We start from the raw sequence: 14,511 nt of genomic DNA, 5'->3' as shown, positions 1-14,511 counted from the left end.
CCAGTCGGGATGACATGCTGGTGCAGCACATGGATATCAAGACTGCTTATTTGTATGCCGAGCTAGATGCGGACGGCGACAAGGTTTGTCGGTTGAAACGCAGCATCTACGGGCTGAAGCAATCGGCACCGGGCTGGAACCGGAAAAATCGACAGCACGTTCAAGAAGATGTTGTTCTATCCTGCCGAATCGGATCCTTCCGTGGTAACCGCAGTTACATCTTGATCTACGTTGATGCCATGGTTGTGTGCTGCCACTCAAAAGAAGAATTCGAGACAATCAGTTCAAAATTCTCTGGTAGAGCTACGACTGTTTCTTGGGATACGCATCGAGGAGCAAGACGGACACTACGTGTTGAACCAGGCCGGTTACATCGACAAGATTGTGGAGCGGTTTGGGCACGAACACGCGAAGCCGTCCAAGATTCCACTCGACCCAGCTTACGCGTAAAGCAAAAGAAGGAGGAAGAACTGCCTACCAATGAATCGTAGCTTGGTAAGTAGTATGCTGTACGTCGGTGTCAACACGCGGCCAGACATCTGCCTTACGACTTCATTGCTGGGAAGAAAGGTTTCCAAACCAACAAACCGCGACTGGACGGAGGTGAAACCTGCATCCATCCTGCATCAAGATGGTCCAGTCCGATCGCATGGAAAGGAGGTCGAAACACATTGGCACGAAGCATGCGTTTGCCAAAGATCTACACGCAAACCAAAAATCTATTACAATGAATGTTAGTTCCGTTTCCTATCATCCTCTGTTCATGAACATCGCAACGAATGTTAGAAATTGACCATGCAGGCGATGTAATGGTTTTTTGTCTTTGTTATTTCGTGTTCTATCTACGCTTTCGACTATACCAGTAAGCTTGTAGAACGACGCACATTGTAGAACATTGTAGAACGACGCACACACTTGCCTCGAATCTCTCCAGCAGAAAAAGCATACGAAGTCGAGTATGCGAAAAAAATGAGCGCTTCATGTTTGCTTTTAGGCTCTCCATATTCAGAAGCATGTAGAGAGCAGTGGAGAAAGCACAGGTCTGATCGCAACGTTCGTGGTTCGAGTCCAGCCGGCAGTCTGTTTTCAATTTTTTCCGACATAACTAATTTACCTCACTAATACACTCTACATTTTTCGGTCTCCAATTTTCTTGCATTGGACCGCAGCTAGGTATATCGCATCCTCGGTTCATGCGGTCTCCACTAACATCCTCTGATGATGAATCCCACATAATTGTAAGAGAATCTTACATCCCCCAGTTGGGTGTACGTATACAAAGGGATTATCGATTTGCGGTATCTACTAACCGCTCAAATGGAAACCGATTTGATGACTGAGCCATTGGACTGGACATCGGTGAAGCTGGAAAGACATCGAAATGCGATTGGCGTCCAAGGAAATCTGGAAGGCAATCGTTGACTTCGTTGAGGAGGAGTGTTGAGAGCAGATTCGAACTGCATACAACGAAGCAACCTAGGATAAGTATCCATTCAATCATAGCAAGCATTATAATCAGCAGAAATAAATTATCTTCATTCGTTGTTCATTACTCCATCATACCAGTTGGGTTTTTCTCTTATTTGCGCCTTACAACCTTCAACCACTACAAGATTTTCCTATCGACGACACGATCTCCGGGTGCAGATGTCAGTTGCCAGGGTGAAATTGGATCGCTTGGGTCTTTGCTGAATATAGAGTTCATAACTTTTCCCAAGGTTCTCGATGTCTTTATATAAAGAAGGCCACCAAAAATATCATCGTGCCAAACTTACCGCTGGGTAGTGTAGTTTCAGTTTGAAAGCATTAATTTTATTTAGATTTCAAGAACATCCAACCCACCGTGCATCGCCACTATCAGTTGCGACGAAGCATCGCCCCCAGCATAGCATAAATATTTTCGCTCAATCTGACCTCCACCTTCACGGCAGCCACCAAACGTAGATAGGCACCACCATCACCACCACACCACAGGTGGCGTTTGGTCCAATCCAAAACCCGACGCGTATCGCACAAAGATAGCGAGAACTCCGAACGAAAAAAAAAGGGGGCCAATGTGAAAAGTCTGCGCGCGTCAAGCCAACCGTGGAGGAACGCTGCTTTTTTCCCGCTTCTGCATGGCTTGCCTAGAAGAGCACCGTATTTAAAAATAATTTGATTTACACCCAAAAATAATCGACCATGCTGCTGTGTGCAGTGTGCCGTCGCGACACGATTCCGGCCGCGTGGTTCAGATCGCAAACTATTTGCCACACCCAATGCCGAAACCCACACCGGGATCTGATTCAGAAAGCTGCACCAACCGACGACAACAGAGCAATCATCTGTTTCGTGGAGAATCGTGCACCCTCCTACTGGCTGGCCTACACACTGTAGGGCGTCTCACACCAGCCAGTCGGCAGTAGGTAGCTAGGTAGAAGACGACGATGATGATGATGACGACATAGATGCAAAGATACTCACTGGGACTCGAGAGTTTTTCGGTCGGCGGGGTTTCAATGTCACGTGCACACACGGATGGTGCAAGTGCTGGGTGAAGATTTATTACGCTCGCGACGCTCTGACGGAGGCTGTATGTACACACAGCGAGACACGGTTGGCCTTTCGTGGAGGAATGCAGGCCGCCGTCGTTGTCGTGTCGGCCATTAGCCGTTGTTGTGCCAAAATGGGAACAATGTCGCAATAGGCGGATAGACACAGTCTAGATCGGCTGATCGTAATCGGAGTGATCCATTGTGAAAAGTTTTTCCGCTTAGCAGTCTTTTCGATCGCCGCTGGCATATGCTATGACTCTTCCATGTATCGACTAGGTTCGTCCAGAGCTGCCGAAACATGGTTTTGGACGATGGTTAGGAGACCGACGAGACCAACTGCGGAGACCTTATGTCTGCAGTGCAGCTTCCTTGAATAATTGTACAGGTCAGACTCGATTATACGCAGTTGAACGATACCGATAGATTGGGGATTGTCTTCTCTGTCCGATGGTGGTGATACTTACTTTACCAATCAGGCTAAGGCCTTGTTGTCCTCTGCTGTTCGAAGAAGTCGTCTCCACTCTACTCGATCCATGGCCACACATTGCCAGCCTGGTAGTCTGCGAAGGGTCCGAAAGTCTACTTGGTCGATCCACCTTGCCCGATGCGCGCCTCTTCTTCTTGTTCCTGTTGGGTTGCTTTCGAGAAACATTTTCACTGGGTCGTCGTGCGGCATTCTTACGACGTGCTCAACCCACCGTAGTCGCCAAATTTTTGCAATGTGGACGATAGATGGTTCTCCTAGCAGCTGGTGCAATTCGTGGTTCATTCGCCTCCTCCACGTTCCGTAATTCATCTGCACTCCACCGTAGATAGATGGTACGCAACACCTTCCGTTCGAAAACACCAAGGGCCTTGGTCCTCCACGAGCATAGTCTAGGTCTCGTGGCTGTAGAGGACACCACCGGTCTAATCAGCGTCTTCCGGAGTCCAAAGTAGGCACAATTCCCTGCCATAATGAGCCTTTGAATTTCTCTGCCGGCATCGTTTTCAACGGTCACCAGTGAGTCCAAATACACGAACTCATCGACCACCTCGATTTCGTTACCGTCAATCTGAACTCGGGGTGGGAGGCTAACATTGTCTTTCCTAGAACCTCTTCCTCTGATGTATTCCGTCTTCGATGCGTTGATGGCAAATCGAATCCGCCTAGCTTCAGCCTTCAGTCTGATGTACGCTTCCGCCATCGTCTCAAAGTTTCGTGCCATGATGTCGACGTCATCGGCGAAGCCAAGAAGCTGGATGGATTTCCTGAAGATCGTGCCACTCGTGCCTATCCCAGCTCTTCTGATCACACCTTCTAACGCGATGTTGAATAGAAGACACGAACGTCCATCACCTTGCCGTAACCACCTTCGAGATTCACTGGGACTCGAGAGTGTCCCCGATACTCGGACAAGGCACATCACTCGATCCATCGTCGCCTTGACCAATCGCGTTAGTTTGTCCGGAAATCCGTACTCGTGCCTAATGTGCCATAGCTGGACTCGATCGAAAATTTGGTGCGTGGTAGCACGGGCACCCATGGTATTGCCCACGAACTCTCTCTACAGCAATCCAATTTGTCGCCCTCTTTGTAGATTGGGCATACGAAACTTTCCATCCACTCCTCCTCCAAAATCTTGGCAATTACCCAGTGCTTCGCCACCGTATTGTAATAGCTCACTTGGTAGTTGATCTACACCAGTTACTTTGTTGTTCTCGATCTCCTCCTCAACTTCTTGAAGATCAGGGACCGATAGCCTGTCGTCTTCTGCGCGTGCTCCAAGGTCTGTTGCCATGCCACCTTCGTTTTCTGCTGCATCACCGTTGAGGTGCTCGTTATAGTACTGGTTCCACCTCTCAATCACCTCAAACTCGTTCGTGAGAAGGTTACCGAAGTCTTTGCGCGAACTTTTTAGCTTCTCGTAGAACTTCCGTGTGTCGCTTACGCGGTACAGATTTTCCATCGCCTCGCGATCTCGGTCTTCCTGCTGATGCTTCATGCTTGATGCGCTCCACATTCAATCTCGTGCGGTGCTGCAGCGCATTCTCGCCCGTGCTGCATTCTTCTCCTCTACTGACAGTTTACATTTCGCCGTCAAACCAGTCATTTCTTCGATTCGGGATCGCAGTACCTGCAGCAGTACTGTTTTCGAACTATTGGCAATATTTGCAGATGCTGAATGCTTATTCGAGTACCTGATGGGCGACGACTCATTGAATTCAAATCTGCGCCGAACGAAGAAACCGTCTCCATTGATCTCGGTCCTGAGCCTTGGACATTCAAGGACCTAATGTCCTCCTCAACTGCACAAAGCCAACGCGTGCGTGGCCTACCCCGAAGCCAACGTCCTCTTCCGGGTTCCCTGCTGAATATTGACTTCGCTTGACGCTCTTCCGGCATTCGTGCCACATGCCCAGCCCACTGTAGCCTGCCGTGTTTTATAAGCTTCACAATATCCATGCCGTTATATACTTGGTACAACTCGTGATTCATGCGACGCCACCAGATGCCATTTTCCAGTTTACCGCCGGGTATTGTTCGCAGCACTTTACGCTCGAAGACTCCGAAAGCTCTCCGATCGGCCTCTTTCAATGCCCACGATTCGTGGCCCTAAAGGGCTACCGGCAGAATCAACGTCTTGTACAGCGCGAATTTCACGCAAGCTGCGGGACTTCAGCTGGCTACGCAACCCGTAGAAAGCCCTGTTCGCGGCTGCAATACGCCTTTTCACCTCGCGGGTAACATCATTATCGCACGTCACTAAAGTACCAAGATTTTTCGCCATCTAGCACCACTTCACTACCAACACCACTATTGCTCCCACGTTTTCTACCGGCGACCATGTACTTCGTTTTGGTAGAATTTATCGTGAGACCAATCCTCGCTGTCTCCCTCTTAAAGGGCGCGAACGCCTCTTCCACTGCTCTACGGTCGATTCCGATGATGTCGATGTCGTCCGCAAAACCAAGAAGCATGTGCGACTTTGGGATGATGGTACCGTTCCTTTGCACGCCAGCTCTCCTAATCGCTCCTTCGAGGGCGATGTTGAATAGCAAGTTCGAAAGAGCATCTCCCTGCTTCAACCCATCTAAGGTCACGAACGCGGCCGAAATCTCACCTGCAACCCGTACACATGATTTCGAACCATCCAGCGTTGCACGAATCAGCCTAATTAGTTTCGTCGGAAAACCGTTTTCTTGCATTATCTGCCATAGCTCGTTTCTCTTTACTGAATCGTACGCTGCCTTGAAATCTATGAACAGATGATGAGTCTGCAAGTTGTATTCCCGGAACTTCTCAAGGGTTTGACGCAGGGTAAACATTTGATCCGTCGTTGATCGACCCTCACGAAAACCAGCCTGTTCTGTTGAACAGAACACGTGATAATATTTTGTACGCCGAATTCAGAAGCGTGATTCCTTTGTAATTGGCGCACTCCAGTCTGTGTCCCTTTTTGTAGAGGGGACAAACGAGACCATCCAACCAACTAGCGGGCAATTCTTCCTCCTCCCATATCTTGAGCAGTATATGGTGGATCATCTGGTGCAGCTGCTCACTTCCGTGTTTGAGAAGTTCGGTCGGGAGCTCGTTCTTCCCCGCAGCCTTACTGTTTTTCAGCTCTCTTATCGCCTTTTTCACCTCTTTTTGACCATCGTCGTCGATGTGTGTTCTGTTTGTAGATGCTCTCTCGTTCTCTCCGTTCAGCAACGTCTCGAAGTACTCCTTCCACCTGGCAGCCACCATCGTTTTATCTGTCAGCAGATTACCTTCACGTTCATAGCACATGGCGGGAGACGGCGCTGTCTTACTCCTCACGTCATTGACAGTTGTGTAGAACCTTCGCATATAATTCTGCTCCATACTTTCTTGCGCCTCAGCAATAACGCGTTCCTCGTACTGCCTTTTTTTTTCCTGCGATGGATTCGTTTCTCGACTGACCTTGCTACCCTGTACCGCTCTCTGTTCTGACGGGTACCAGACACCAACATCCGGCTTCTGGCGACGTTCTTCTCCTCTGTCACTCGCTGGCACTCCTCGTCAAACCACCCGTTCCGGGGGCGCCTCTGAGCTGTACCTATCACCTCTCGTGCTGTTGTGCTCACCGCTCCGTGGACAGCTTCCCACAGATTGTTGAGATTCTTGTTCACGTTGATTTCCGCTATCCGCTCATTCAGCTTCTGGTGGTACTCTGCAGCAACGGTCGATAGACGCGCTCGAATTTTCGCGACAACGAGGTAGTGATACGAGTCGATATTAGGACCCCTGAAGGTCCTGACGTCTACGACATCCGAGAAATGCCGACCATCCACCAACACGTGGTCGATCTGGGAGCATGTTTCGGCATTAGGGTGTCTCCAGGTGTGCTTTCGGATATCCTTGCGTGTGAAGTGGGTGCTACTGATGGCCATATCACGATCAGCAGCGAAGTTTATCAGCTTCAGGCCATTGTCATTCGTTGCAGAGTGAATTGATTGGGTGAAAGAAGTCCTCTCTTCCGACCTGCGCGTTTGTATCTCCGATGACAATCTTCACGTCGTGTTTAGGGCACTCATCATAGGTTTTATCCAGGCTTTCATAAAACGCGTCCTTCACGTCGTCGGATTTATCGTTAGTCGGTGCGTAGATGTTGATCAGGCTGTAATTGAAGAATTTGCCACGAATCCTCAAAACGCAGATGCGCTCGCTAACCGGTTTCCACCGCATAACCCGCTTCATCTGTTTCCCAATCACTACGAAACCAACTCCGTGTTCTGCTCTATCGCCACCGCTGTAGTAGATATGGCATTTGAACGATGTGTTGGCGATAGGATCTACCGCCCTGAATTCACGTTATCCAGATCTAAGCCACCGTACTTCTTGAATAGCAGCCACACTCACATTCACCTTGCTTGTTCGATAAGCAGTTTTAAAATTTCTGTTCCATTAGACTGATTCGATAGGATCTTCACGGAAAACGAATCTTACTCAAGTGAATCACTTTTACTCAATCGTATGGAGAAAATTATGAAAGCGTAGATTACTCATGCGCTGAGTTACCTACGCTTTTAGAAATTCCTCCATACGAATGAGTAAAAGTGAGCCACAACTGAAGTAAAAGTGACTCACTCTCTGAGCTAGTTTCGTTTCCAGTATAAGCATTCTAGAAGTAAGTCAACCACCAAATCTAATGAACAATCCAGTGGCGTCACCCTAACCTCAATCTACCTGTTCACCAACGTTTCAAAACGTAATCAAATAAAAAGTTCCGCCGCGCTAACTTGAGAATCCAGCGATCCGCGTACTCCTCGCTCTCGTTGTTTGAAGACCGGTTACGTATCCATCGCACCGCGTTCCGAAGCGTATTCATCGACGTTTCGCGCGATAATCCGTCCACGAATTGCCTCCAGTGTCCGCATTTATTGGCTTTGATGAGGCTCTTGAGTTGGCGTTCAAGAGCCAAGTACGCTTCGAAATGCTTGGGTGTTCCACGTTTCCGGAAAAAGCTTAAACGCGACGGACTTTTCACGATAAACCTCTGTGCATTGCTGGTCCCACCAAGGGGATGGAGGTTTCCTACGAAAAGACGTGCTGTAGATCGATACAAATAAGTGAATCTAGAAGACACGATGCATTTTGAGACCGATTTGAATATAGTTATGACTCTAAAATAGGACCTCAAAGTTGTTGAACAGGTAAAACGTGAGGTTACGAGATGCAACTGGAACAATTTGCACTCATTTACAGTTCCGAGTTATGCTAAAAGGACCAACGGAATTTGCGAAACTAGACTAAGAACCAATTGGGCATCGTTAAGGACATGTACGGAGGGCTTAAACAATATAGAGAACTTATAGGACAAATCCAGGAGATCCCCCTTAAGACCTAGTACAATTCGAGAGCGTGACCTCTGAGCAAGTTCACATGATCTTCCGGGCAAGTCTATGGGGTTTGCACGTTTGCAGTCCAGATAGTCTTCCGTTCAGACGTTCAGAGGGTTTTTTGGGAGGATTCAGAAGACTTTCAGTACTGACACTTCTTTGATTTGCTACAGATTCCGTAGATTCACGTCAACATGTCCAGAGTGTATCAAGGGTAAGTCTAAAGAGAGTCCGAGCAAGTTCCAATAACTTCCAGGGTAAGAACCATCATGTCAAATTTAGAGAGTTTATCGAGCAAGTTCAGAAATCTGCAAGCAAGCGCTGGATTGGAACTCGGCAGGACATCGCAGCATAGGCAGACCCAGCTGTAATGGCGGCGGAGCCTCAACAAGGAAATCTAGCAACTCGGCCCAGGTTAAAGCAGCAGCAAATAGCCGCCCAGGATGGAAGCTTTCACGTGGGCTCTCTGCACCACTTACTGAAGGTGCCCAGGATACTTAAGTAAGGTTTCGAGCAAGTTCACAGGCGTTAGCGGCGCCGGTGGTGTAGTGGTAAGCGTGATTACCTCGCACCCCAGCAGCCCTGGGTTCAATCCCAGTCGGCGCCGCCGGGATGTTCTGAGGCATAACATCTCTGATCACGCCTTCCTTCGGAAGGGAAGTAAACCCGTTGGTCCCCGGTTCATGAGTTGATGGGTCGATAGGTAGGGTCCAGGTGTGGGAGCTGCCTTTCTGGCGTCGGTAGCATTGGTGCTCAGCACGGAAAACAAGATCGACGGAAAACAATCCAAAGAAAAAAAAAAAAAGTTCACAGGCGCTTTAGACGGAGTTCAAAACATTTTCCACCCAAGTAAAGTCATCTGGGTAGATTTCGAAGATTACCCAGAACGCGTCCAGAGAGACTTCAGAGCAGCTGCAAAAATCGAGAGTTTTCAGGGTTAGACCAGAGGGTCTTCAGGGCGCATACAGAAGTTTTCCCGAGCAAATCCAAAGAGTCCATATGGCCTTGAGAAAGATAACACCAAGGCTGAGTAGACAGGACTTTGTGAGCTATGCCAAAGTTCTTAGAACAATTTTCTCTCATATTTCACATCTTAAGTCCATCAGAACCCTGTCCAAACTCATCGGTAGACTTCTAAAAATGTCTTAGATCAAACCCGATTCCGGTCCCAGAAGTTCTTCTTCTTCTTCTTCGCATTTCAAGCGTATTGCTTATCGCATATTAGCTTATTGCGTGCTCTCAACTTAGTACTCTAGATGCCCTTGCACAGTTTTTAATTGAGAGCTTTCGATGCCTGTACCATTCCTGTATTAGTATAATTCTGTGGAAAGTACAATAATACTCTATGCCCAGGGAAGTCGAGAAATTTGTCAACCCGAAAAATTCCTAGACCGGACCGGGAATCGAACCCAGCCACCTCCAGCATGGTCTTGCTTTGTAGCTGCGCCTTTACCGACTGAGGTAAGGGAGGCCCCTTAGAAGTTTAATCGAATTGCTTCAGATTTCCTCCCGACGATCTCTGAAACCTCGGGTACTTAGACTCTTGACGAGTTCCAGTTTATTTATTTTTTTCAAAAGGCTTGTTTAAACAACCTTCAGGACAATTAGTTTTGATTTTACTGACACTCATCAGCCATCCGAACTCACTTCTGAAATCCTGAAGTTTTTCAACCGCAGTCTCCAGACGACTTCTAAGCATGATTCCTAGACCAGACTCAGATCCGGAAACAGAAGTTCACCGGAACTTCGGTATCCTGGATTTACCTTTGAAGTCTTCTGCAATCTCCCGAACCTGTCCGCCAAGTTCATCCAGGGACTTCTAGGACCAATTCAGGGGGGCTATACAAGCAGTGAATCTCAAGGACTAGTTTAAAACACTTCAGGCATTGTAAAAAAATGTCCAGTCTCTGGATGATTTACAGAGATCTCCCTTGGTTTGTTTTTCCGTCGATCTTGTTTTCCGTGCTGAGCACCAATGCTACCGACGCCAGGAAGGCAGCTCCCACACCTGGACCCTACTTATCGACCCATCAACTCATGAACCGGGGACCAACGGCTTTACTTCCCTTCCGAAGGAAGGCGTGATCAGAGATGTTATGCCTTAGAACATCCCGGCGGCGCCGACTGGGATTGAACCCAGGCCTGCTGGGGTGAGAGGTAATCACGCTTACCACTACACCACCGGCACCGCTTGTTTACAGAGATCTCATAGAACTAAATTCAATAAAACTTCGACGCTCCCCTCTTTGCATTCCTTCAAGACCACCCATTCCCTCCAGAACAACCCAAAGTTATAAAAATCAAAAAATCCGCTGACGAACTCCCATAAACAGTCCATCATCTACCGTACCATGGACGGAAAGCTTTACTACCCCAATAATTCACCTGCAACGACCGAATTTGTCTCCACCAGTCAAAATAAACCAATAACATACAAGGAGATGGTACTTCTTTCTTACTCGTGGGTCGGTCACGTAAAACCACCCAAAGAGCGATAGAGAGAGAGAGAAAGAGAGAAGGAAGCACACCACACCAGAAAAGTTCAGGAAAAAATCAATCCCAATAATCCCCCGTACCCGAGCGTATCCGCCTTCGGTGTATTGGTGCCCTTCTGATCCGACCCCGAAGTATTGGTGTAACGGTCCCAAATTTGACGTTTACCGTTCCTTCTACTATTAAAAATAATCAACTAACTACCAGTAGCAGCCAAAGGCAACCTACGTCAAGCGACCATTGTATCATTGCCAAGATTGGAGACTTTTCTGGTGGTCTCCTCCGATCGGATCGGAACGCGGCGCAACAGAGAGTGAGTTCCAATGTTTACCTGCGGCCAGTGTAGTGTTCTGTCACTCGCAAAGGATGAATGGGAATCGGTGAGATCCATCCGGATTCACGAATACCGTCACATTAAAAGGCCTCAAAGTCTACACACGGACCCGTTGTTGGCCGTAGTAGTGCGGCGAACTGTCAATAACGCGCGAGTTACGCACACTCACACTAAAGCAATTCCGTAACCTACTACTCAAAAGTACGTCAAGTTAAAAGCAGCTAGCCTTTTTTTTTCGACGTGATGCTACACCGTATAAAAAAAAACTACAGGGAAAATAGTAGGAAGAAAATCTGACAGATGCAAGCCATCACCACACAAACCCCGTCGTGTCGGGAAGATGAAGTGGAAAAATGGCACAGAACCCCCGAGACGGGAAAAACCAACCCGACCGAAATGGGGAAAAACTCACCTGCGCCAACGAGAGCCACGATTACGGTACCTGGCGCTGGGAATCGCCGTCCTCTTCCGTTCCTCTTTTTCACCGAACAAGAAAATCCAGTCTAGGATATCGGGTTAAAAACGGCCTCTACGGCACTCTATATTGCATCACTACGACACCACACTCACAAAACACGGTTAATTCAGCCTCGGTTCAGCAATCCACGCAAGATTACCACCTTCTCGATAATTGGTGGCCACGTTCTTCCTTCTCGGTCTCCCCCCGAGTACTCTCGCCCGGAGACTCAGAATCGCCCCGGAACTTCACCTGCCAGAGCCAGCGGCACTACTCTGGCGGAAAACGTTTCCTCCCCCAGTTTAGGGGACACAGCACTTGGCACCGGTTCCAACCCAGCAACGGGACACTAGTTTCGTATTTTCCGGATTTTCACGCCACTAAATCCGGATTTGACCGTTCGACCGACCGACCGAGAAAAAGACCGTCCTTTTTTTTTGCGATACTCTTGCACACAGCGACGAGACGACTCACGAGAGCCCGTTGTCCGACGAGAAAAGGTAGGCACCCACTGAACTGACTGACGGACTGACGTGACTAACTGGACGGCGGGAGCTCACCGAGCCAAAGTCTCTCACTCTCGCACGGCGCTCAGCTCTTTGGGGCATGAATTTTCGTTCTCTGTTTTACTTTGGCGCACGTTCGCTGTATGCGGCATTGGGATAGGGTTGGCGATATGGATTGATGATTCATTGGAATATGTGTATAGAACGAGTTGCTTGTGGGCAAATATGTTTGCCACAATTTGATGGCTTTATCTGTCAACACGATTCACTTATCAAGCACCTTTGATACTATCAGCGATTCAAACTGGTCGACTCCGGAGTCGCCAGCAAATGGCACTTTCGTTATTCGAAAAAAAAAAACCGAAAAAGTCAGCTATGTGTTTTGCCTTGCGAAATTCACCTGTGCAATGATCAACGATGAGATTATCGGTTCCAAAAATCATTCCTTAATATGTGTTGACGTTATTCATTGCAGACCGATTCTCTTCATCGACTTTCTCTTTCATTAGTAATTTGTTTCTTGTCGTGATTGCCATATTAGAAGCTAGATAATAGCTTCTTTCGTCAATCTGTGAGGTGAAAATAGCTGGGAAGATGCTAAGAGAAAGTCACCGAAGAGAACCTGTCCATTAGACTAATGCAAAATTTGACTTTTTCGCTCCACAGTGCTTAAATGGTTTCAAATCGGGTTCCGATTAGCCTCCCAAAGTTACAACTCATTTGGTTAGAAACAGACACAGAAACACGCACAAGCCATATGAAGTTTACATGTAAATTACTATGGGAAATCTCAACTTTTTGTTCATTGCCGTCTAGTCTTTTCCATATTGAGCTGCGAAACAGTTCGATAGCCATTCTAATAGAAAATTTTCTCAGCTACAACTTTGCTGAAGATCATTTCTATATAAAACGAGACAGGAAAAAGTTATTAATTATTTAAGAGATTGGTAAACTTATGACATGATCAAGCAGCTGCTCTGTAGGCAACACTGTATTTTACAGTGTGACATAGTAGCCATGATTCAACGCCCCAGAAACACCAATGTTGCCTGCTGAGCTGTTGATTGAGCATTATCATAAGACATCAGCGCATTGAACCATTGATAACTTTCGATTCTTGCATTTAATCAAAAAGTGGTCTTCAGTAAAGTTGAAGCTGGGAAAATTTCCTACAAGGACAGTTGAAAGCTTTTGAAGCCGACCGATATGGTGAATTATTAGATAGACATGAACAAAAATCTTGGTTTTACCATAGTAATTCCCATACAAACTTCAAATGGTTTGTGCCATCTCAGTTTCTCACAAAATGGGTTCAAATTTTGAGAGGTTAGTCACGATCCAATTTGGAATCGTTTAATTATTGTGAAGCGAAAATTTCAAATTTTGCATCACTCTACTGTCCATGTTACTTAGGACCTAATGCATTGGAATTCTGAGCTGGAGTTAATTTTTTGCGTTGTGAGTTTCCGTGCATGAAAAGGGGCATGAGTATCTCAAGCGTGAGATTTGTTTGCTCAGGACTGCTCAATGAATGAGATTTGAGAACGATTTTCCCGAAACACTAAACTCAGCAGCACTACTAAAAGGATGTTCTGAAGACATGTTTTTTGCCGATTTGCACAGCCGAGTGTGATCGGCAATCTGTTTTACACAGTTCTCTGCAAAAGTGGCGTTTGGTTGCTGAGAGTCTCGGGAAATGCTTTGCTGAATCTCAGCCAACAACGTCATGTTTGCTGAGATCTCAGTAAAATTCGGCAAACCGAATAACAGTTTCCAAGACACCTGAGCTCCAAGAACGGTTCCGGTCAAATCGAAGTCGAAAGATAATTCCAGAGGAAGCCAGAACAACCTCGTTAGAAACTTCCAGTCAGTTGGCAAAAACCTTCAGAGGAAATCTGGAGATACTTTCATGGGAAGTCGATAACAAGAGTTTTTGGGAGAACTGAAAAGGAAATTCCAATGGAAGTTCAAAAAGCTACCTTTAGAATCCGGAAGCTGAAAGAAGCCTCCTGAGCTGAGCTACTTAGTTCGGAGAGAACTCCTAGGAGAAGTCCGGAAGAATCTTACGAACGAAAGTCAGAAGACATAGACACTCCCAGGTAATGTTAGAACGAGTTCTGGGTAATGCTTGAAGAAGCGTCGGGGAGAAATAGGAAGACTCTTCCAGGGCAAGTTGACAAAAAATTCCAGGGAACTAAGAGAACACGGAAGAAATTTCCGGGTGGAATCTGAAAAACTTTCGAAGGAAGTCCAATAAATTGTCCAGCGGAAACCAGGAGGACGTCCACGTCCAAAAGTTTCTAGGAAAACTAGGAGAAACTTGCGGAAGAGGTCAACTAATCT

General features: G+C 47.2%; 2 protein-coding genes across 10 annotated transcripts in view; one reads left to right on the top strand and one right to left on the bottom strand.

Annotated features, from left to right (window-relative positions):
* wdb (widerborst) overlaps positions 1 to 14,511 on the bottom strand; it is a 182,100-nt gene that overhangs the window by 143,817 nt on the left and 23,772 nt on the right. Inside the window, exon 1 of one of the 9 annotated variants that reach the window (XM_065216479.1) lies at positions 11,618 to 12,605. The exons of 7 other annotated variants lie outside the window; for them this stretch is intronic. The gene's annotated coding sequence lies outside the window, so the exon portion shown is untranslated. Of the gene's footprint in view, positions 1 to 11,617; positions 12,606 to 14,511 lie in introns of those variants that run through there. One more of the 9 variants, XM_065216485.1, reaches the window with a different exon arrangement.
* LOC135696912 (uncharacterized) lies at positions 15 to 450 on the top strand. The gene is made up of 2 exons (XM_065216447.1): positions 15 to 204; positions 302 to 450. Exons 1-2 carry the CDS (start codon positions 15 to 17, stop codon positions 448 to 450), a joined length of 339 nt encoding a protein of 112 aa, XP_065072519.1.

The sequence above is a fragment of the Ochlerotatus camptorhynchus genome, unplaced genomic scaffold (assembly GCF_037179485.1).
Source record: "Ochlerotatus camptorhynchus isolate MF236.1 unplaced genomic scaffold, CSIRO-AGI_Acam_v1.1 ptg000063l, whole genome shotgun sequence".
NCBI lineage: Eukaryota > Metazoa > Arthropoda > Insecta > Diptera > Culicidae > Ochlerotatus > Ochlerotatus camptorhynchus.
This window is presented reverse-complemented; position numbering and strand designations above follow the sequence as displayed.